This window comes from Motacilla alba, chromosome 2 (assembly GCF_015832195.1).
Source record: "Motacilla alba alba isolate MOTALB_02 chromosome 2, Motacilla_alba_V1.0_pri, whole genome shotgun sequence".
Taxonomy (NCBI): domain Eukaryota; kingdom Metazoa; phylum Chordata; class Aves; order Passeriformes; family Motacillidae; genus Motacilla; species Motacilla alba.
This window is the reverse complement of record NC_052017.1, coordinates 134,281,404-134,299,202: the sequence shown is the minus strand read 5'-3', so window position 1 is coordinate 134,299,202 and position 17,799 is coordinate 134,281,404. Positions and strand designations below refer to the sequence as shown.

Below are 17,799 nucleotides of genomic sequence, written 5' to 3'. Positions count from 1 at the left end.
TATATTAGGTTTGGATTATTACTTTGTTTTTAGTAAGGCTGAAAAGTGTTAATAAAATGAATTCTATGTAGTACTCCAGGTTTATTTCTCTCCTCTCTCCCTCAGTATTTGTGAACAAGATAATGTAGCATATCTTTTGACTATAGATTTTTTTTGAACTTTAAATTTCTTTTCTTGTGTACTTCCTACTGAGCTTAAAGTGATAATTTTTAATCATATGTTTTCATTAATTTAAAATAGATTTTAATAAATTAAAATTAATAGCAAAACTAAAACATGTCATGTATTTAGAGCTGCTTATTAAATTAATTAATCAATTTTTAATTGCATTACTGATGGCAAGATGAAACAAGCTTACATTGATGTACATTTATTAAATGTGCATATGTTTTCAGGATTGTATGCTTTTGCTACTTAGAGAATTATCTGGAATAATTTAGCATTTATTGTCCATGTTTTAGTGGCTTTCCTCAAACTGAAATTGATTTTATTGTACCTACCACTTCTGGTGTTCTCCACAGCAGAAATAATTTTATTAATTTTGAGTAAGTACATAGTAGCATAATCCTTCACCATGTATGGATATGCAAATAATTCTTCATGTTCAGTTGTTCTTTAGGTTGTTTTTTTAATTATAAAAAGAAAGATTTCTTTTTTTTTTCAGTAGTTTGGATTTTCAGTGTAGCTCATTCTTTTTTTCAGAATCCAAACCCTGAAAAGGAAAAGCCACCTTGTAATGCTCAAGAGTTAGAAGAATGTGATGCTTTTCTTGAAGATGGTGCAAGCTTGTGCAGATTTGATGGTGATACATTGAAAATCACTCATATAGTAAGTACTGCAAATTATTATAGAAATACTTTGAAACATGTTTTTGTTTGGAAATTTTGTACTGATAATATACTCTATTATCAGTACAAAAATCTGTAGATTCTTGAAATCACATAAATTTCCCCCATAATATTAAATCGCAGTAGCAGCAGAAATTGTCAATCCATATGTGCCCTTCAATGTCATTTTAGTATAAAAACAAAGCTCCTTTTGTTCCCATAAAAAAATACATATACTTTCACAAGTGAGCCATTTGAAAAAATGAAGTTATATCAAAGTAATTATAAGGAAAGGGTCTTTTTCAGTGGCATAAAATTCTTTAGATTACTTAGTTTACATTTTCCTCAGTAATTTTCAGACAGCCTTGTAGAAACCTGACCTTTTTTACTAAGAAGCTGGAGCACAGATCACTTTATAATACTTCTTTTTCAATCACACTAAAAATTATAGGCTGGGGGCAAAATGCTTCAGTAGCAGGCTTGTAAGCTGGGTTGTTGGCAGCCCTGACTAAGAGTAAGCTAGGATTTGATCTGGGCTGTTGCCTAGAGTTGGAAACAACAAAATCATATGAAAACATTACAGATTAACTCATTGTTGTGGTGGTTTTTGGAGGGTTGTTTTTGTTTTTTTTTTTTTTTGTTTTTTTTTTTTTTTTTTTTTTTTGAAACTGGATGAAAGCAAAAACTACATCATGGTTGTAGCATGGTTTGGGTTGCCTAGTAAGTTGTGCAGTCTCTGTCCTTGGTATTTTCAAGACCAGACTGGATAAAGTTCTAACTAGGTCAGCCTAAACTACTGCTTCTCACACTGAAGGGTAAGAAATGCTCCAGGGACATTTCACATACCAGGAGGAACATGAGCACATCACAAAAGGGGTGCTTTTGTGCATCACAAAAGGCTGCTTTCTAGCAGGCAGGGAGACATAGTGGAGCAAGTTTGAACTCCAGGGTGCTTGTAAAGAGTTCTTAAAATGGGTGGTATAAAAGTAGTTCAAAGGTTAATATGTTTAAAGCACTGTGGTCAAAGGACAGTTACTGTGGGTTGGAAATACTAATTTCAGCCTCTTCTGTGGAACTTGCCTTGTTAGAGTATGTAGAAATATGAGTATTTCAGTATATTCTTCAGCATACAGTAATATATTTTCACTTTGATTTAGTTCTTCTTTCAAATTGTTTGGGTTTAAAATTATGGGGCCTTTTCCTTCAGAAATGGGGCTGATACAGCTTTTTACCCACAACTCCTACAAACATTTTTAATGAAGAGTGTGCTAACCTGAAATTTAGTAATTACTTGATTGCAAGTAAATTAAAAAATATTGACATTTCATCATTTTAGTATTCTAACTAATCCTTGTTTCAGTGCTTGCCAGTTTTTACCTTGGAGGGACAGTGTTTCCTTCGCTGTTAGCCCTGCAGAAAACCAGATGTGATTACTTAGAGAGAATATTTCCCTAACATGAGAAATTGCAGGTTAGGATCTATCCTAGAAAACCATTTCTGCGCAAAACACATTCCCATTTGTTTGTGTAGTGGACATAATGTTTCTCTGAATATTACTCCAACAAACTTAATTGCATTTCCTTGAAATGTGTAAGGCACCTGTGGTGTATTGAGCTGTTGATCAGTGGGATGCAGCATAATGTATTCAAACATTTTGTAAAGTAACAAATATAAAACTGTTGATCATCTAACTTTGGCAGTATGTGTAACAGAATCTGCTATTTGTGCTTTGAATCAATATTTTGTATTTGTTTTGTTTTCAGATTAATCTTGGAAGTAACCAGTATCTTTTCTCAGTTGTTGTGAATCCCAAAGAAATGCCGTGCTTCTGCCTGAGGCATGATGTTGATGCTCTTCTCTGGCAGCCTCACTCTGACCAACCAGAGAATATGTGGGAACATATTGCAACTTTTAATGCTTTAGGTGAGAAATTAACTTCTGTGTCACGTACCTCTGAGACTTTTCTATGTGAATACTGCTGGTATGGCTTATGTTGATATTTTACTTACTTATATCTGAATGGAAAGTTGTTATAATTATGTTAGTAGCGGCATGGTAGCTTGTTGCATATAGGTACAACCTTATAGAAGAGAGGCCTTCTAAGACATGGTTTAGGCCTTGCTGTTCTGGCTAAGCTAGCCTGTTAAGTTCTCATGAGAAAAGAATCATAAGAATGAGAATCAGTTGGCATAACAATCTGTTTTTGTAAGAAAAGAGTCTGCACCTATGAAAACAAGTCTATCCCATGAGAATCTGTGAAGGAAATATGTAAACTGTCTAGAAAGAGGGAGGTTTGGTGGACATGTACACTGGCCATTTATTGACGTGTGAAGGGAGTTTCAGTGGATTGTTAACCAATTAGAGGCAAACACAGTGCCTTCTGATACCATGTAAAAATGAGCTGTGTGCAATAAAAATTCGGCAGTTAGGCACAAAGAAAGAAGTGTCTCATCTCATTTTTATCTCTAACATGAGGTCAACGGCAACAGTAGCTTAATTTTTGAAAAAAGAGAACGTAGGAATGAGATGTTTATGCCCTGGGAGGAAGACAAGTCTGTTGAGACCGTGTATAGGATGCAAGCACAGAACTGCACAGTAAAAGGAAAATTCCTTAGATAAGTGACCTTGAGTTAGAGAATAAAAAGCATAATCACTACCTTAACATTCACACAGACATTGTCGCAGCAATAGCTGCTGTTAATTGATTATGTGTCTAGGTCTGTGTAATCTTATGGTCAGGTGTTTTAATAAGTGACCTTTAGATTCTACTTGTCTTGTTGACCCATGTGATAACAATTGGCTTGCATTTTTAATAGAAGTGAAGCAAATAACGTTCCTAACAGGGAAGGAAATACTTGCAGAAAGATGGTAGATCACTTTGCAGAATTGCATCTCAGTTCTCTTTACAGAAGTGTGAAAGGAAATCAGTCTGAATTGAATCAATTTGATACTAGAGTCTTGTAATGAAAGTGAAAAAGGGAGGGCTTTTTTCCTTCTGAGTGAATTTTAACAGAAACTGCAGTGTGTTAAAAAGTAATTTTTTTTTTTTTTTAGTGAGTTCTAAACTGAAGAAAAGTTTTAAGTGTCTATTCAAGATTAGGTAGGCTCAGAAATTCTAATTTTTAAATGTAATTACACACTGGAAGATGAGGAGAGAGAAGAGAGACTTAGACCACTAGTGTTGGGCCAAGATTGCCCATGTAGACCATGTCTGTGACTTTATGATCCTGCTGAGAAAATGAAAGACCATGTGAGGCATCTTCCAGATGTGGGAAGAGTATCTTGCTGTACTTACGTATCCAAAACACCAGTTAACATGAGGTACACGGGAATTGTATATTGGTATTAAACTGGTTAATGCATCCCTTCAGAAAGTACTGGCTTATGTAATAAGAGTAGTTTGGTTTGGCATTTTTTTTGTTGATGTTGGGTTTTGTTGATTGGTTGTTCATCTTGTTTGTTTCTGGTTGTTTTTTTTTTTTGTTACAAATTGCATATTATTTTTTAAGTTAAGCTTAGGTTTTCATCAGCCAGTTAAAGTTCTGTTGAAACCAATATATTACTTATCCCTTCTACTTGGTTTTGGGCTATACAGGTTATGTCCAAGCATCTAAGCAAGACAAGAAGTTCATGGCTTGTGCTCCAGATTACTCCTACGCTGCTCTTTGCGAGTGCTTGCGAAGAGTTTTCATCTATCGCCAGCCAACTCCTCTGGCCACAGTTCTCTACAACAGGAAGGAAGGAAGACAAGTAGGACAGGTTGCTAAGCAGCTGGTAGCAACTCTGGAAGCCAATGATCCTATCTTAGGCTTTCAAGCTACAAGTGAGAGATTATTTGTTCTCACAACAAAAACCTTGTTTTTAATAAAGGTGAACTCTGGAAATTAATTATTCAGTGTGCTCTGCTGTAGTTTGTGTTAACAATTTGTTATAGAAGTGAATAGGTTGACAATCTGACAAGTTCAGTACAATTTGCTGAAAATCAAAAAGGGGATGTTGTACAGGGAAATCAAATTTCTTCATTAGAATTTTTCTGTAAGAAAGTGAATTTTTTGACTTTGCTGCCATGGAAGTAAACTTTTTGAGAACTATGGGAAAATGTCTTCTGCATTAACATCTTTGTCAAAGTAATTGTCAGATGCTGCTATTGCATAGGTGAATAGATTTATGCATTGCTTTTTCCAAGTGACTTTATTTGCTATACTTCTGAGTTTTGAGGATTCACTACTGTTTTTAAATGTCACTGTTTACCTGTGAAAAAAGTAGTCAGATAAAGAGTTACAAGCATATGATATGCCAAGTAGAATGTATCATAAGGAAAAAAATCTCCAAATACTGTTGACCAAAAAACTGATTTGATATTTTGACATTCAGTAGATTTGAGTGAAATGTGAGAGAAATGAATGGGGTATTATGTTTCTTATACAGGTAATAAAATGAAGCAATTTTACTGTATGTGCACATTTTAAATTATTGGTTTGGGACTTGTTTATACTTGTTTATACATTCTATACTTTAGAATGTGTTTTAGTAGCTTTTTCCAGAAACAAAGTAAGGATCAATACATAGCTGGCAATTATACATCTAGTGCTGTTAGTTAAGGTCTTGTCATACTCTCAGTTGTGCCATTTTCACTTGACTTTATACTTCATTTCAAGTGACTCATTTACAATGAGAAAATGGCTGATGGAAAAGGCACTGGTACTGTAACCTGAGATGGGACACTCAGAGGTGCTGCTTCTTCCTCAGATGCCACTGTAAATGCTGCATTGTCACTTAACTGTTCTGTCTGTGATGCCTAAGCCAAAACATGGTATATTTGCAAAGTAAGAGGACTCAGGCCAATAAGGATGCTTTGGTTTAACAGACTGGTATGGTTGATTGAGTTGAATAGTTGTATCTGAAGATTCTTGTTTCTTATTTTAAATTGGCATTGTCAATACATTTAAACCAAAGAGTCAGTTGTGACAGCTCCACCCTGGGTTGATCTTTTTTCATGGTTGGCTTACAAATCCATAGCAAAGGATGCCTAATATGTTGTGTACTGACAGGAAAGCTGCTGTCATCTGTGGTACCAAAGTACTGAGACACAAATACAGGCAGCCTTTTCATTTGCATCTCCCTACCAATATTATTTCAGAACTCTGTAAGAATCTATTGAGAGAAGAGTAAGCATTTCTTTAGTTGTGATTGTTTTGACTCTCCTGTAAATTCTCCAGATTTGTATCAGTGAACTGATTAAATAACAAGAGGGAGGCAAGCAGCTGTGGCTTGCAAAAACTGTCCAAATGCAGAAGCTTTTCAAGGAACCTGATTTTTGTTCTCCTCACAGCAAGATTATATTGCATATCCAATATTGAAAAGCTTTTCTTTACTTTTAGTTGGGTAAGTTAAAACAGACTGGATTTGTAAACCTCTTTTCATTCTGTCCTTTTAAACCTGTCTTGAAAATGCTTTTTGGAAAGGCTCAATGAATGTATTACCATTGCATAACTGTTTTGCATCTACATTTTTATTTGTTGTCCAATATTGTCAGTGGTCCTGTAGAAAAAAATATGTAGCTTGTTACTTTGCAGCATAAATTAAGTGCTTTTAGATGTATATGAATATTACTTAATAACCTGAAGTTTAATCTTTGGGGACAGAGCTCTAAGAAAGTGATATTTGGGAAATGGAAGAATGAAAGAGTAAAGGAATCATAGTCAACATGCCTTTGTCACCTCTGGTGTACTGTACACAGCTTCCATATAGATGCTTTCAGCTGTTCTTTGTCAAATTCTTCTTGCTGTGATTTACATGTCTGGAAACATGCTCTGCTGTCTCCTGCAACAGAGGAAACAAAGTCAAGTAAAATGGTTACCTCTTCAGAGGTATTACAATATGCTGTGACTAGAACTTACATTCCAAATGTGTTTCTGTTTCAAGGGGGTTCTTGTTTGCATCTGGAGATAACTGAACACAGGGAAAAGGTTCATCCCTTTTCCATGTTACTCATCTGTTTGTAATCATGGTTCCCAGGAATGACATATCAAGTAGTCTCTCTCTTATTTTGCTTCTGTGAGAGTCAAGGATATTTTATAATTTAAATTATTTTTTACTTTGAGGAACCTGGAGTGCTGTTGCACAGCAAGCTGCTAAGCACCTGAGGCAGGGCAATCCCAAGCACAAAAGCTGGGCTGAGAAGATTGAGAGCAGCCCTGGAGAAAAGTACTTGGGAGTGCCGGTGGATGAGAGGATGCATGTGGCCCAGCAATGTGCACTTGCAGCCCAGAAACCCAAACAGGCCTTGGGCTGCATCATGTGAAGCATGTCCTGTATGTCCAGAGAGGTGATTCTGCCTCTCTGCTCTGGTGAGACTCCCACCTGGAGAAATGCATCCAGCTCTGAGGACCCCAACATAATGGACACATTACCGGCTTGGAGCAAGTCTGGAGGAGGGACACGAAGGTCATCAGAGGGCTGGAGAATCTTGTCGAGGGCAACAGGCTGAGAGAGTTGTGGTTATTCAGCCTGGGAAAGAGAAGTCTCTGGGAGACCTTAGAGCAGCCTCCTAGTATGTAAAGGGGTCCTGCAAGAGTGTTGTAGAGGGGTTTTGGACAAAGGCATGGTAGGACAAAGGATAGTGGCTTTAAACTGAAATTGAGTAGGTTTAGAGTAGATGCTGGAGGAAATTCTTTATGGTGTGAGGGGTGAGGCATGGGACTTTGAGTAACTTGGTCTAGAGTGAGGTGTCCCTGCCCATGGCAGTGGGGTTGGAACTAGATGATATTTGAGGTCCCTTTCCAACCATTCTATCATAATTAAATGGCTGCAAGCCACCAAGAGACACTCCCTATCAGCATTTCCTTTTCTGTGTTCAATTAAAACTAAGGCTCATTTGCTCAGCGTATCCTAAGTAGGCTTATGCAAAGTATAAAATGTAGGTATTTTAAAGAGATGGTTTTCTGACAACCACGCTTCAATTTTTCTAGGATTTTTTTTCTTGAAATCTTACTTTTTCAGACAGTTCTTCCTGAGAGGTCCCAGTCACAATCTGTTTGCAGAATTTCTGAGAAAATATTTCACTATTCCAGGTTTACTTAGCTGTTACTGCATTATTTGATTTCAGTATTCTTTTTCAGTGCTTTCCTTGACTGCATGTTTGGAATGCATAATGTATTCTTCCACAAGTTGAAATAAAAAGAAGAAATTTTAAAATTATTTTAAAGGATTTATATTAATTTCAAACGTGTAGTCTTCCTATGGTACTGAAATAAAATAGAAAAATAGAAATCAGAAAATCCTTAAAATCAAACTTGTGTTAAGAAGTTTTCTGCTAGGGCAAAGTTCTAGCAGGTGTCATCACTGCAGGGCCAGGGCTGTTGCCAAGACATGCCCTATTGTACTCCTTGTTTATCTCTGTGAAATCCCCTGTACAGCCTTGCTAATGTTCCATTTCTGCCAACACACACATTTACAGAGGTAGTTACTGGAGAGGGCTGATAAGTATTCAGTGTATTTTTGTGTTAAAGTGCAAACTGTGCCTCTGATCCTTTTTTATGTATAAAATCCAAATTATCTGGACAAACCCTTCTAGATGCAAGAGAGAGATCTGTCCTTCCTTCCTCTCCCCCTACCTCAACATGGGTGCTTTTTTTGCAGGAAAGTGAAGGAAAGTAGGAAGGATTTGGTCTGTATGTCTGTCCTTTGTCAAATAGTGGCTCTTCATTAATGAAACAACAGATCCTGTGAGAGTAACAAGATTAAAGCTTATTTTTTATTTCAGTTTTTTTGTGCTTTGTTTCATTAATGAGCTGCTAGAACTTTTTAATTTCCTTGCCTTTTGTCAATTTATGTTTTCTATTCTCATTATGCAGATTAGATGAACTTGAAGCCTGCAGTCAATCGCATATTAGCCATACAATAAAAATTTAGGTTTAAAATTTTGTGCCGTCAGTCCTGTGTGCCATTTGTAATGTATTTCTGGAAATCTGGAGGTGTTTGTTTCCCTTCCTCCCTATGCAATACATGCTTATTTGTGCTATGGATAAAAGTCAGCAAGGTCTAAAGGTAACTTGACATCCTCGATGTAAAAGAGGTAAGCATCAGGCAAGACTTTTCATCAAGACTATTACAATCATTTAAGATTCAAGGTATAGATAGTCCCTTTTTCTTGGAGAAGTGTTTGTTGGAGTAATAGTTTTTCCTTTATAAAAGGTTTAAGGTCCTTCTGAAAAACTTTCTTTACACAAAGATCTTTGTCATGAAGTGGTAGCTGGATATCAATTAAAATAGATCTCATTAACTCTTTCAGATGGAAACCTGGAAAATATTTGTCATTGTCTTTACCAATCTAATGCTCTATGCAAAATATCCTTTATAAACCATTCCAGAGCATTTTTGCAATCTAATGTCAGTTGCAAGGAATTCTCAAAAAACATAGGAAAGCAAATTTTAAAAAAATTAATCATTTTAGAACATGGCTTTCATTATGCTTTGATGAATATACAGTCTCTAGTAGTGCATTTCAATAATATATTTCTTAATGTATTAGTTGCATTCTGAATGTCCAGGACTTGTGTGTTCACTTGTGTTTTCATCTTTAAATGCACACACCTTATGAATTCATACTGCCTTAAGGTACTGGGGAGGGTGAGGCAGCTTTTGGACAGGAGAATCTTCTAACTTTAATGACAGCAAAGTCTGGATTCTTTATTAACATGTTCATGAGTCTGCCATACATGTGTTGTAATGTCATGATAACTGCTTTATGTGAAAACATCAGTCATTAATCAGTTATGTGGTGGTTTCCTCTGCTGAGGATTAAATATGAGATATTTCAGTATTTCATTTTACCCAAACATAAACAACTCAGAGGCCAAGTATTGAGTAGATGCTTCAAGTTGGCAGAATCGATGCAGATGTGATAATCATTTCTTTTTATCAAAATAAGTGATGTTTAGAGGGAAAAGAAATAAGACACACTGAATACTAATTCAGTCACTTCCAGCACTGAAATTGCAGCTGATTGGCCTTTAATGATTTTTCTCTGTGAAGTTACTCATTCTTTCTGTTGCACGTGTCCCCTGTAATAAATGTAGAGTAATTTATGGTAATTTAAGGTTGAGCAATTTGTGGAAATTTTCTGAATAACTGAATTATGCTGGCATATGTGGTATCTAAAATATGAGCGTGAGGTAGAAGATGGATGCACTCAGTCATAAAGAGACCAGGGACTCAGGCTCTTGATTTGATCCAGGGTTGGTGACCATGTGAGCAGAAATAAAAATGAATGTTTTAAAGACATTTTCATGAGTTGCAATTTCAGATTCTAGAAAGAGCAAAAATAGGGGAATCTCTGCAGAATCGTTATAGTCCTAGAATGGTTTGGGTTAGAAAGGGCCTTGAGGATCACCTAATTACAACACTCCTGCCGTGAGCAGGGGCGCCTTTCACTAGACCAGGTTGCTCAGAGCTCTATCCAACCTGCCTTGAACAATTCCAGGGATGGAACATCCACAGCTTCTCTGGGCAATCTGTTCCAGTGCCTCACCATCCTCACAGTAAAGAATTTCTTCTTAATATCTAATCTAAACCTGCCTCTTTCAGTTTAATATCCTTACCCTTGTCCTTGTCCAGAGTGCCTCTCCAGCTCTCTCACAGGCTCCCTTTAGGTACTGGAAGGTGTTCTAAGGGCTCCCTGGAGCCGTCTCTTCTCTGGGCTCAACGCTCTCTGCCTGTCTTCAAAGGAGAATAAACTTGCTTAGGAAAGATAAAACATACACAGGTTTCCTTTTAAAATCTAGGGGTATATGCAGTGCTCTATTCAAAGCAGCTGGATCAGTCAGAAAGAGAACTTGTTACCGAGACCTCCTCTGTTGTCATTTTCTTTGTATGTGGCAAGTGTAAGTCATCAGTAAAACTGCCTGGATGCTGGTGTGATTGGAGTCGCTCTTTTTGTCCTCCTTCTTACCTCATGTAGCTCCAGGTGGTTGCTGCTGTCTGAAAAATTCAGTTAATAGTCTTGTAACATATAGTTAATAGTTATATTAACTATAGAAATAGCTATATATGGTTATATATATATATATAACAATATGTATATAATTATAGTTACATAATATATAGTTAATAGTTATAAGGTGTAAGAATTGGCTGGTGATAGCAACACAGTTCTGAGCCTCTGCATCCAATGTGATATCTGATAAAATCTGCCTTTTCAAAAAAAAAAAAAAAGAACAAAAAAGAAGAAAAAAAAACCCCAAACAAACAAAAACAACCCAGATCAAAAAGCCCAAACAAACAAAGAAACACACAACCCCCCCCCCCCCCAAATACCTAAAACTCAGACTGCTTTATTTTTTCACTTCTTTTTTTTTTTTTTTTTTTTTTTTTGGGAAGTACACCAATAATGTTTTTCTTTTTGCTCCTAGGAATGTTCTTCTGTGCTATAAAGAAAGATGCAATATCCTCAAAGTTTAAGCCTCATGTCTCTTACTGCCGTGGGGACAGCAGGGTATCTGTCACTGATTCAGTTGAGTTCAGGGACAAATTAGTGTGCAACGTGGTTAGACTGCCAGCTGTTCCCTTAGGAAGCGGGGAAAACTGAAGTCAGGTTATTTTAATAGGTTCAGTCTGTCTGTTTGCACAGCTGCACTCTATGAGGTCCATGTAATTCAACATACTGGGAGGTTCAGGTGCCCAAACAGGGAGCTGTGAGCACATTTCACTGTCTGAACCCATCTGATGTATCTACACAGTCTGGTGCTCTTACTCAGTTACCTGCCATCTCAAGTTATTTTCCATTGTGTTTTTTCTGTGATTACTCAAATAAGTTAAGTTGCTGACTGACTGCAGTGTCTGCTGTGGAAGGAAAGAGCACACAGTAGATTCTTGAAGATGTATTTCTATACCTAATGTGATTTATACCATGAAAAATCAGTTGCATGGTTTTGACTACAAGTTGATTAATGTTTACAGTTAATGAATTCCCACAACTCACATTATTTTCTGGTGGAATTATTCAGAGATTTGTAAGCAAACATATGAGAACATTAATTCAGAACTGGAGATAATTAGCACTTCTCCGTTAGTTTTCAGTTGGTTATTCTGCCTTCATTATATGAACTAAATATCTTGAAATCTGTAAGAACTAGTTCACTTTGTAATCTTAAGTGTTACTGACTGAGAAAGTGGAGCTTTGCCTCCTAAGTACTGGCAGGGGTCAAAGTCCACAAGACCAGAGAGGACTAGAGAGAACTTCATGGGGCTTTAAAAGCATCCTGTTACAAGCAACCTACCAATGCAAAGGGAGTGCAGATGCTCAAATCCCACCACTTCTGGATACTTCCTGAGTTTAGCAGCGCTCATTGTTCCAAAGATTATAGCCTAGGAAGAAGCATCCTGCAGAGCCCAACCCCTCCTGCTTTACAGCTCTGCAGAGATTCTGAATGTGTGAATTAAAACAATAATGTATTTGTACCAATGATATCCAGCTGTGTCCATAGCCACAGCACATTCCTCTGAAATGTGTGTGGTTAAATGTGAGATGTAAAGCATATAATAAAGTGGTCAGGCCAAAGCTCAATTTCTGCATCTCTCATTTCCCTTGAGCAACTGCTTTTGGGTGGATGTTTCCTTGTGCTTTGCCATGAGCAAACAGCCAGGGCTGTGCTGTCTGCAGCCCTGAGCCCTTCAGCTGTGGGCTGCTGGCTTTGAAGCCAGCTGTGGTGCTGGTTCCAAATGGCACAGCTCCAGTTTTCCTTGTCACCTGCCAGGTTGTGCCCAGCTCTTTGTGTCTCTGCCATTCAGTTAGAGGAAACTGTCACGTGCTGGGAGTTACAGCCACACACCACAGCCAAGCTTTGCCTTTGGTGGTTGTGGCTGTCGTGGTTTAACAGAGCAGGGAGCTGAACACCACACGGCCACTCCCTCACTCCCCACTGCCAGTAGGATGGGGGAGAGAATTAGGGGAAAAGAAGTAAATTTGTTTTGTTGTTGTTGTACAGAACAAATGCAAAATGCAATTGCTCACCACTCACTGACAAATGTCCAACCAGTTCCTGAGCAGTGGTCCTCTGCCAGATTTCCCCCTGATTTATATGCTGAGCATGACACCATAAGATATAAAATATTATTTTGGCCATTTAGGGACAGCTGTCCCAGTTGTGTCCCCTCCCAGCTTTTTGTGCACCCCCAGCCTCCTTAATGTCAGGGCAGGGTGAGAAGCTGAAAAGTTCTTGTCTTAGTGTCAGCACTGCTCATCAGCAACTAAATCAGTGTGTTATTAAAATTATTCTCATCCTAAATCCAAACCACAGCACAACCAACTAGGAAGAAAATTAACTCTATTCCAGCCAAAACCGGGACAATGGCAAAACTGAGCCCTCCTGGGCTTCAGGCAACGAGTCTGTGCATCCCAGGCACACCCAGGCAATGGGAGTGTGCTTGAACAGCCCAGAAGGAACTGCTGAATTGCATCCTGGGGGATTGCTGGAGGATTTCCTCATCTCTATGCACAGCTAAACTCTAAACATGTTCTAGGGGCAGGGGAGTGAAGGCTAAAAGATGTTGGGAATGGGTTTGAAGAGTTGTAAGATGAGTTTAAAGGTAGCATGATAGGTATGAGCAGGTCTGGTCCAAAGGGTTTCTGTGAGAGACAGTGCCATTTTTTGAGCCATGGCTAGGCTGTGTTGCTTTAATGTTCCTTTTGAGCCAGTTTTCACTTGCTCCTCTATTTTAATGGTGAAAACTTTTGTGCCTTTAGCTGTGGTGTGGGTTACAATTCCTGTGATGAGAGTACAGAGCCCAGATTCAGGGAAATCTTTTCAAAAGCCAGGCCAAGGAAGGTACATTGTCTTTAAAGCTGTTTTAAATTTTTCCCATTAAAATTGAGGGGCAACAGGGTATATGATTACTGCCAACTGAGAAAATTATTCAGAGGAAGAAAAGGGTGCATTTTAAATAAATTGAGTATCATATGTGTTTATATGCATGCAAATGTGCACAGAAGATGAGGAGAGGAGAGAAGAGAGCCATATGGCAGTGGGTTACAAATGGCTCTACTGCTTAGGGAAAATCATAACTCTAAGCTTTGATATATATGAGCCTGCTGGGGTTCAGATGTTCTTATGCTGGTGCTTTAAGAAACCAGCTGAATGAATAAACAAACATTTGAAAGACAAAACACTCAGCCAGCATCCAGCTTAAAAATTCAGAGAAGATACCATTAAGAAGGACTTAGAAAAAAGGCTGGGGCTTCTGTTAAGATTAAAATGAGCTTGTTTATTTTTTATATATTCTGCCATTCTGTAGCTACTGTACATACTAAGTATGTTTCTTACTGTTTACAGGTTTTTTGTCTTAGCCTCTAAAAATATTGTATTAGTATCAATAATAATTGCTTTAATTACTGAATCAGAGTAATTAAAAGAATCCTTTAGAGACACCAATCACAAAATACAGGCTTTCCATCTTCATTTTAAAAAATAAATTTGTATACAAGATTCCTTCCTTTCCTCTTTGTCAGAAGACCAAACATTTATCAGGAAAGATATGCAGTGGAAACTGCACAAAGGTAAATTCTCCACAGCAGAACATAAACAGCCCAGCAAAGGTTCTCAGTAGTGGGTTTTTTGCACTTAGGCTGAGACTTTGCAAGGCCTATATGCCCTAACCCACATGAGTGGGACTTCTTAATGTTGTACTTTCCTAGGAAAGAAAAGGAACAGGCATGGTAAGCAGTAATAGCGCATCACACTGTTTGTGTAGATTTACTCTGAAGGAATATTAAAAATCGCATCATATTCATGAGAGACTGGAGAGTGATATTGCTAAACTTATAAGGAGATGTAATCAGGTATTAATTACCTGACAACCAGCAGCATTCAACGTCTCCAGTAACCTGAAGAAGTCCAAGCCATGAGCAGCCAGCTTTTCCAAGGGAGTGCTATTGGAAGTTGCATCAAAAGCTTTTCTGAAGTCCAGGCAGAAAAAATCCACAGCCTTTCCCTCATCCACCAAGCCGGTCGCCTTGTCATAGGAGCTCAGGTTAGCCAAGCAGGACCTGCCTCTCACAAACCCACGCTGGCTGAGATTGATCCCCTGGTTGTTCTGCTGTGCCATGTGATGCTGCTCAAGATAATCTGCTCCATGATTTGCTCTGGCACTGAACTCAGGCTGACAGGTCTGTAGTTCCCTGCATCCTCTTTCCCACCCTTTTTGGCCCTGGCTGTCACACTTGCTGATCTCTAGTCAACTGGGACACCCTGGATTAGTCAGGATTGCTGTAAAATGATGGAATGTTGATGGTCTTGTTGAGCATCTCTGCCAGCTCCAATTCAGCCTGGATAGACTTGAGTCTAAGTGGTGAATGTGAAGAATGTGCTCTAGTCTCAACACATTGCTCAAACCCATTGTGGATGTGACTGTCAATAACTTGTCTTTACAAGCATTTTTTCATAAATGTACATACTTGACATTTTAATGTTTTTGGTTTTTTTGGGGAGAGGATAGGGAGACTTCCCTTTCTACCTGTATTCTTTTACATCAAGTTCTGAGTTGTCCTGTTTACAAAGACATACTCTGTGATCATCCTGTACAGGTGCCATCTTCTGTTTTTCTTGTTTTATTTGGTTTGGGTTTTGGTTGTTTTTTTCAAGGGTTCTTCTTGTTGTTTGGTTGGGTTTTTTTGATTTTTTGAATTTTTTTTTTGTTGGTTGCTTGGTTTGCTTTGGTTTGGTTTGTCTCTTTCTTTGGTTTAAAATTACTTTTTTTTACCATTCCAGCTGTTTGGTAACATGCATGGCAGGCTGAGGAGTTCCTAGCCAGGCTAAGTATCACAGCATGGATCTATATCACCTTCCAAATTTCATTGTAATCAAGAGAGAAGAATGTGTCTGGCTTCACCTGAAAGGCAGCCATTTGTTGTAAATCATTCAACAGGGACTGCAGTAAGTTGGGGGGAAAAAAACCCACAAAATGTGATGCCCTCAAAATTTGAGGTCCTTTGGCCAGTCAATAAAAATTTGAGTGGAACTAGAGATACTGAAACACATTCCTCATTGCTTCAACTTTGATTTTTTTGCCCATGGTATTACTACACAGATTAATTTTTTGAGCTGCTTTGTTGACACTGAATCCCAGGAACTTATGAATGCAGTGATTTCCTCAACAAACTAAAGACTCAAAATCCATTAGAAATCTTCAGGTTAAGAGTGTGCAAACATAGGTCAAGATTCAATATGCATAGAAAGCTCTTGCTTGTAAAGATATGACATAAATCATCAATTACTTCATTCAATTCATATTCTCCATATGGATCTCACTTCCTTTTGCTGCTAGGGATTTTGTCTGGCTTTCATTTGCATGTCAGATAGTAAATATTGGCAAGTTTAGACTTTCACGTCATCAGCTGTTTGGGATCCGTGTATTTGTAAAGTACTCTGTACACCTAGTTCTATATACAAATAGAAATTATTTAGCTACCACTTATTGAGGATTAATACCTTGGATGAATTGTATCTTCACACTGCTTTCCAATTGGCTCCCTAAATTAGAGGATTTAGTGATTCCTATTTATGTAGAGCCATTTATTTATAGTGCTTGCTGATAAACAAGAGATTGGTGTCTTGCTTAGCAGAGCTTGTTTGTTCTCATTTTAAGGTTTTAATCACAGGTATGTGAAACCATGACAGGTTTGTCTGCTGGCAGAGGTGGCTCAGGTGGCTGTTTGGCCACAGCTCTCATGCTAAATTGTATTTCGCTGGATTTTCCCTTGGGCTCAAATTCTATTGATGCAGGGTTAAAAAGCAATCCCAAAGGAAAATGCTAAACCTTGATTGTGGGGTCTCATGCCCCGGATTGGGGTGACCCCAAAAGGTGGAAAAGTCTCTCCTCCAACCCGTGCCTTCAAAGAAAGACTCAGTAGTCTTCTGTTGTCCGGTCTCAAGGTTGTTTATTGTTGGTTATCTAAAAGATTCTTCTCCTGAACTGCTGTGGCCCGTTCAGAAGCTCAGACAAAGGCACACTGCCCTCCCAGGGGGCTGGTGTCATCTTTTATATCATACATTACGTACTAAATACTTTTTCCCCAATGCCTACTATCTATATTGAATGGTGACTTTCTATTCTAAACCAATCTGTGAGTGCCCACATCACCAAAGACATGGAGGCAAGGAAGGAGAAAGAAAGAGGACAGGGCACACCCAAGTCCCTCCATCTTAGATCTCCTGACCCCCATGTACAAAACTTGGACCCCTGCGTACAAGGCTTAAAACCCCCCTGTACAGCACTCAAAAATCCTTCCTTTCACTTCGTGACTACTTCTACTACAATATCTAAACTTGTGTGTGTGTGGCTTGTAATTCTTCATACAGAGTTGGCAATTTGCTCCATGGGCTAAGATCAAAACCCCACGTGTGTCTTTGGCTGCATGCCAGGGTCTCAGAGCCCCCTGCCAGCAGCTCTGGCCATCCAGGGCACCCAGAGGGATGTCCTGGGTTCCCACACTTGATTTTTTCAGTCTGCTCTGGCATTGACTGAGATGAGCAGTGTGTAAGTAATTGTGAGTCAGCTGGAGAAATGGATGCATGGGTTGCCTTTTCCCCGGCATATGCTGTCTCAGACACACTGAACACTGGGTCATATCCCAGATTACAGCACTTTCTAGACTGAAATCTAGAGATTTCTAGCACTTGCTAGAGTTTCTCTTTGCTGGAAAGGATTCACACTCACTCACAGACACAGCCTTTCTAGGACGAGGTCAAAGGAGCACTAGGGAACTGAATATAGGTCAGTGCTGCTAACAGATGAGTTCTGGAGTTCATCTCTGCAGCTGTATATGAAAGAAAGAGGAAGGGCTGTTTAAAAAAAAAAAAACCAAGAGAGATAAAGCTTTCTGCTTTCTCAATAAATACATTTAGAAAGATTTTTGATTTACAGAACTAAACATTTCTTAGTGAAGCAGTTACACTTGTGGAGTATACCCAAATCC

The 17,799-nt window shown here is 38.4% G+C and overlaps 1 protein-coding gene across 1 annotated transcript in view; it reads left to right on the top strand.

The window, feature by feature from the left end:
* Positions 1-6,358, top strand: part of NUDCD1 (NudC domain containing 1) — a 35,865-nt gene extending 29,507 nt beyond the window's left edge. Inside the window, exons 8-10 of the mRNA XM_038128328.1 lie at positions 703-828; positions 2,591-2,750; positions 4,423-6,358. Of these exons, the coding sequence (XP_037984256.1) occupies positions 703-828; positions 2,591-2,750; positions 4,423-4,715 (579 nt within the window). The 3' untranslated portion in view covers positions 4,716-6,358. The remainder of the gene's footprint in view (positions 1-702; positions 829-2,590; positions 2,751-4,422) is intronic.
* The last annotated feature ends 11,441 nt before the right edge of the window (positions 6,359-17,799 follow it).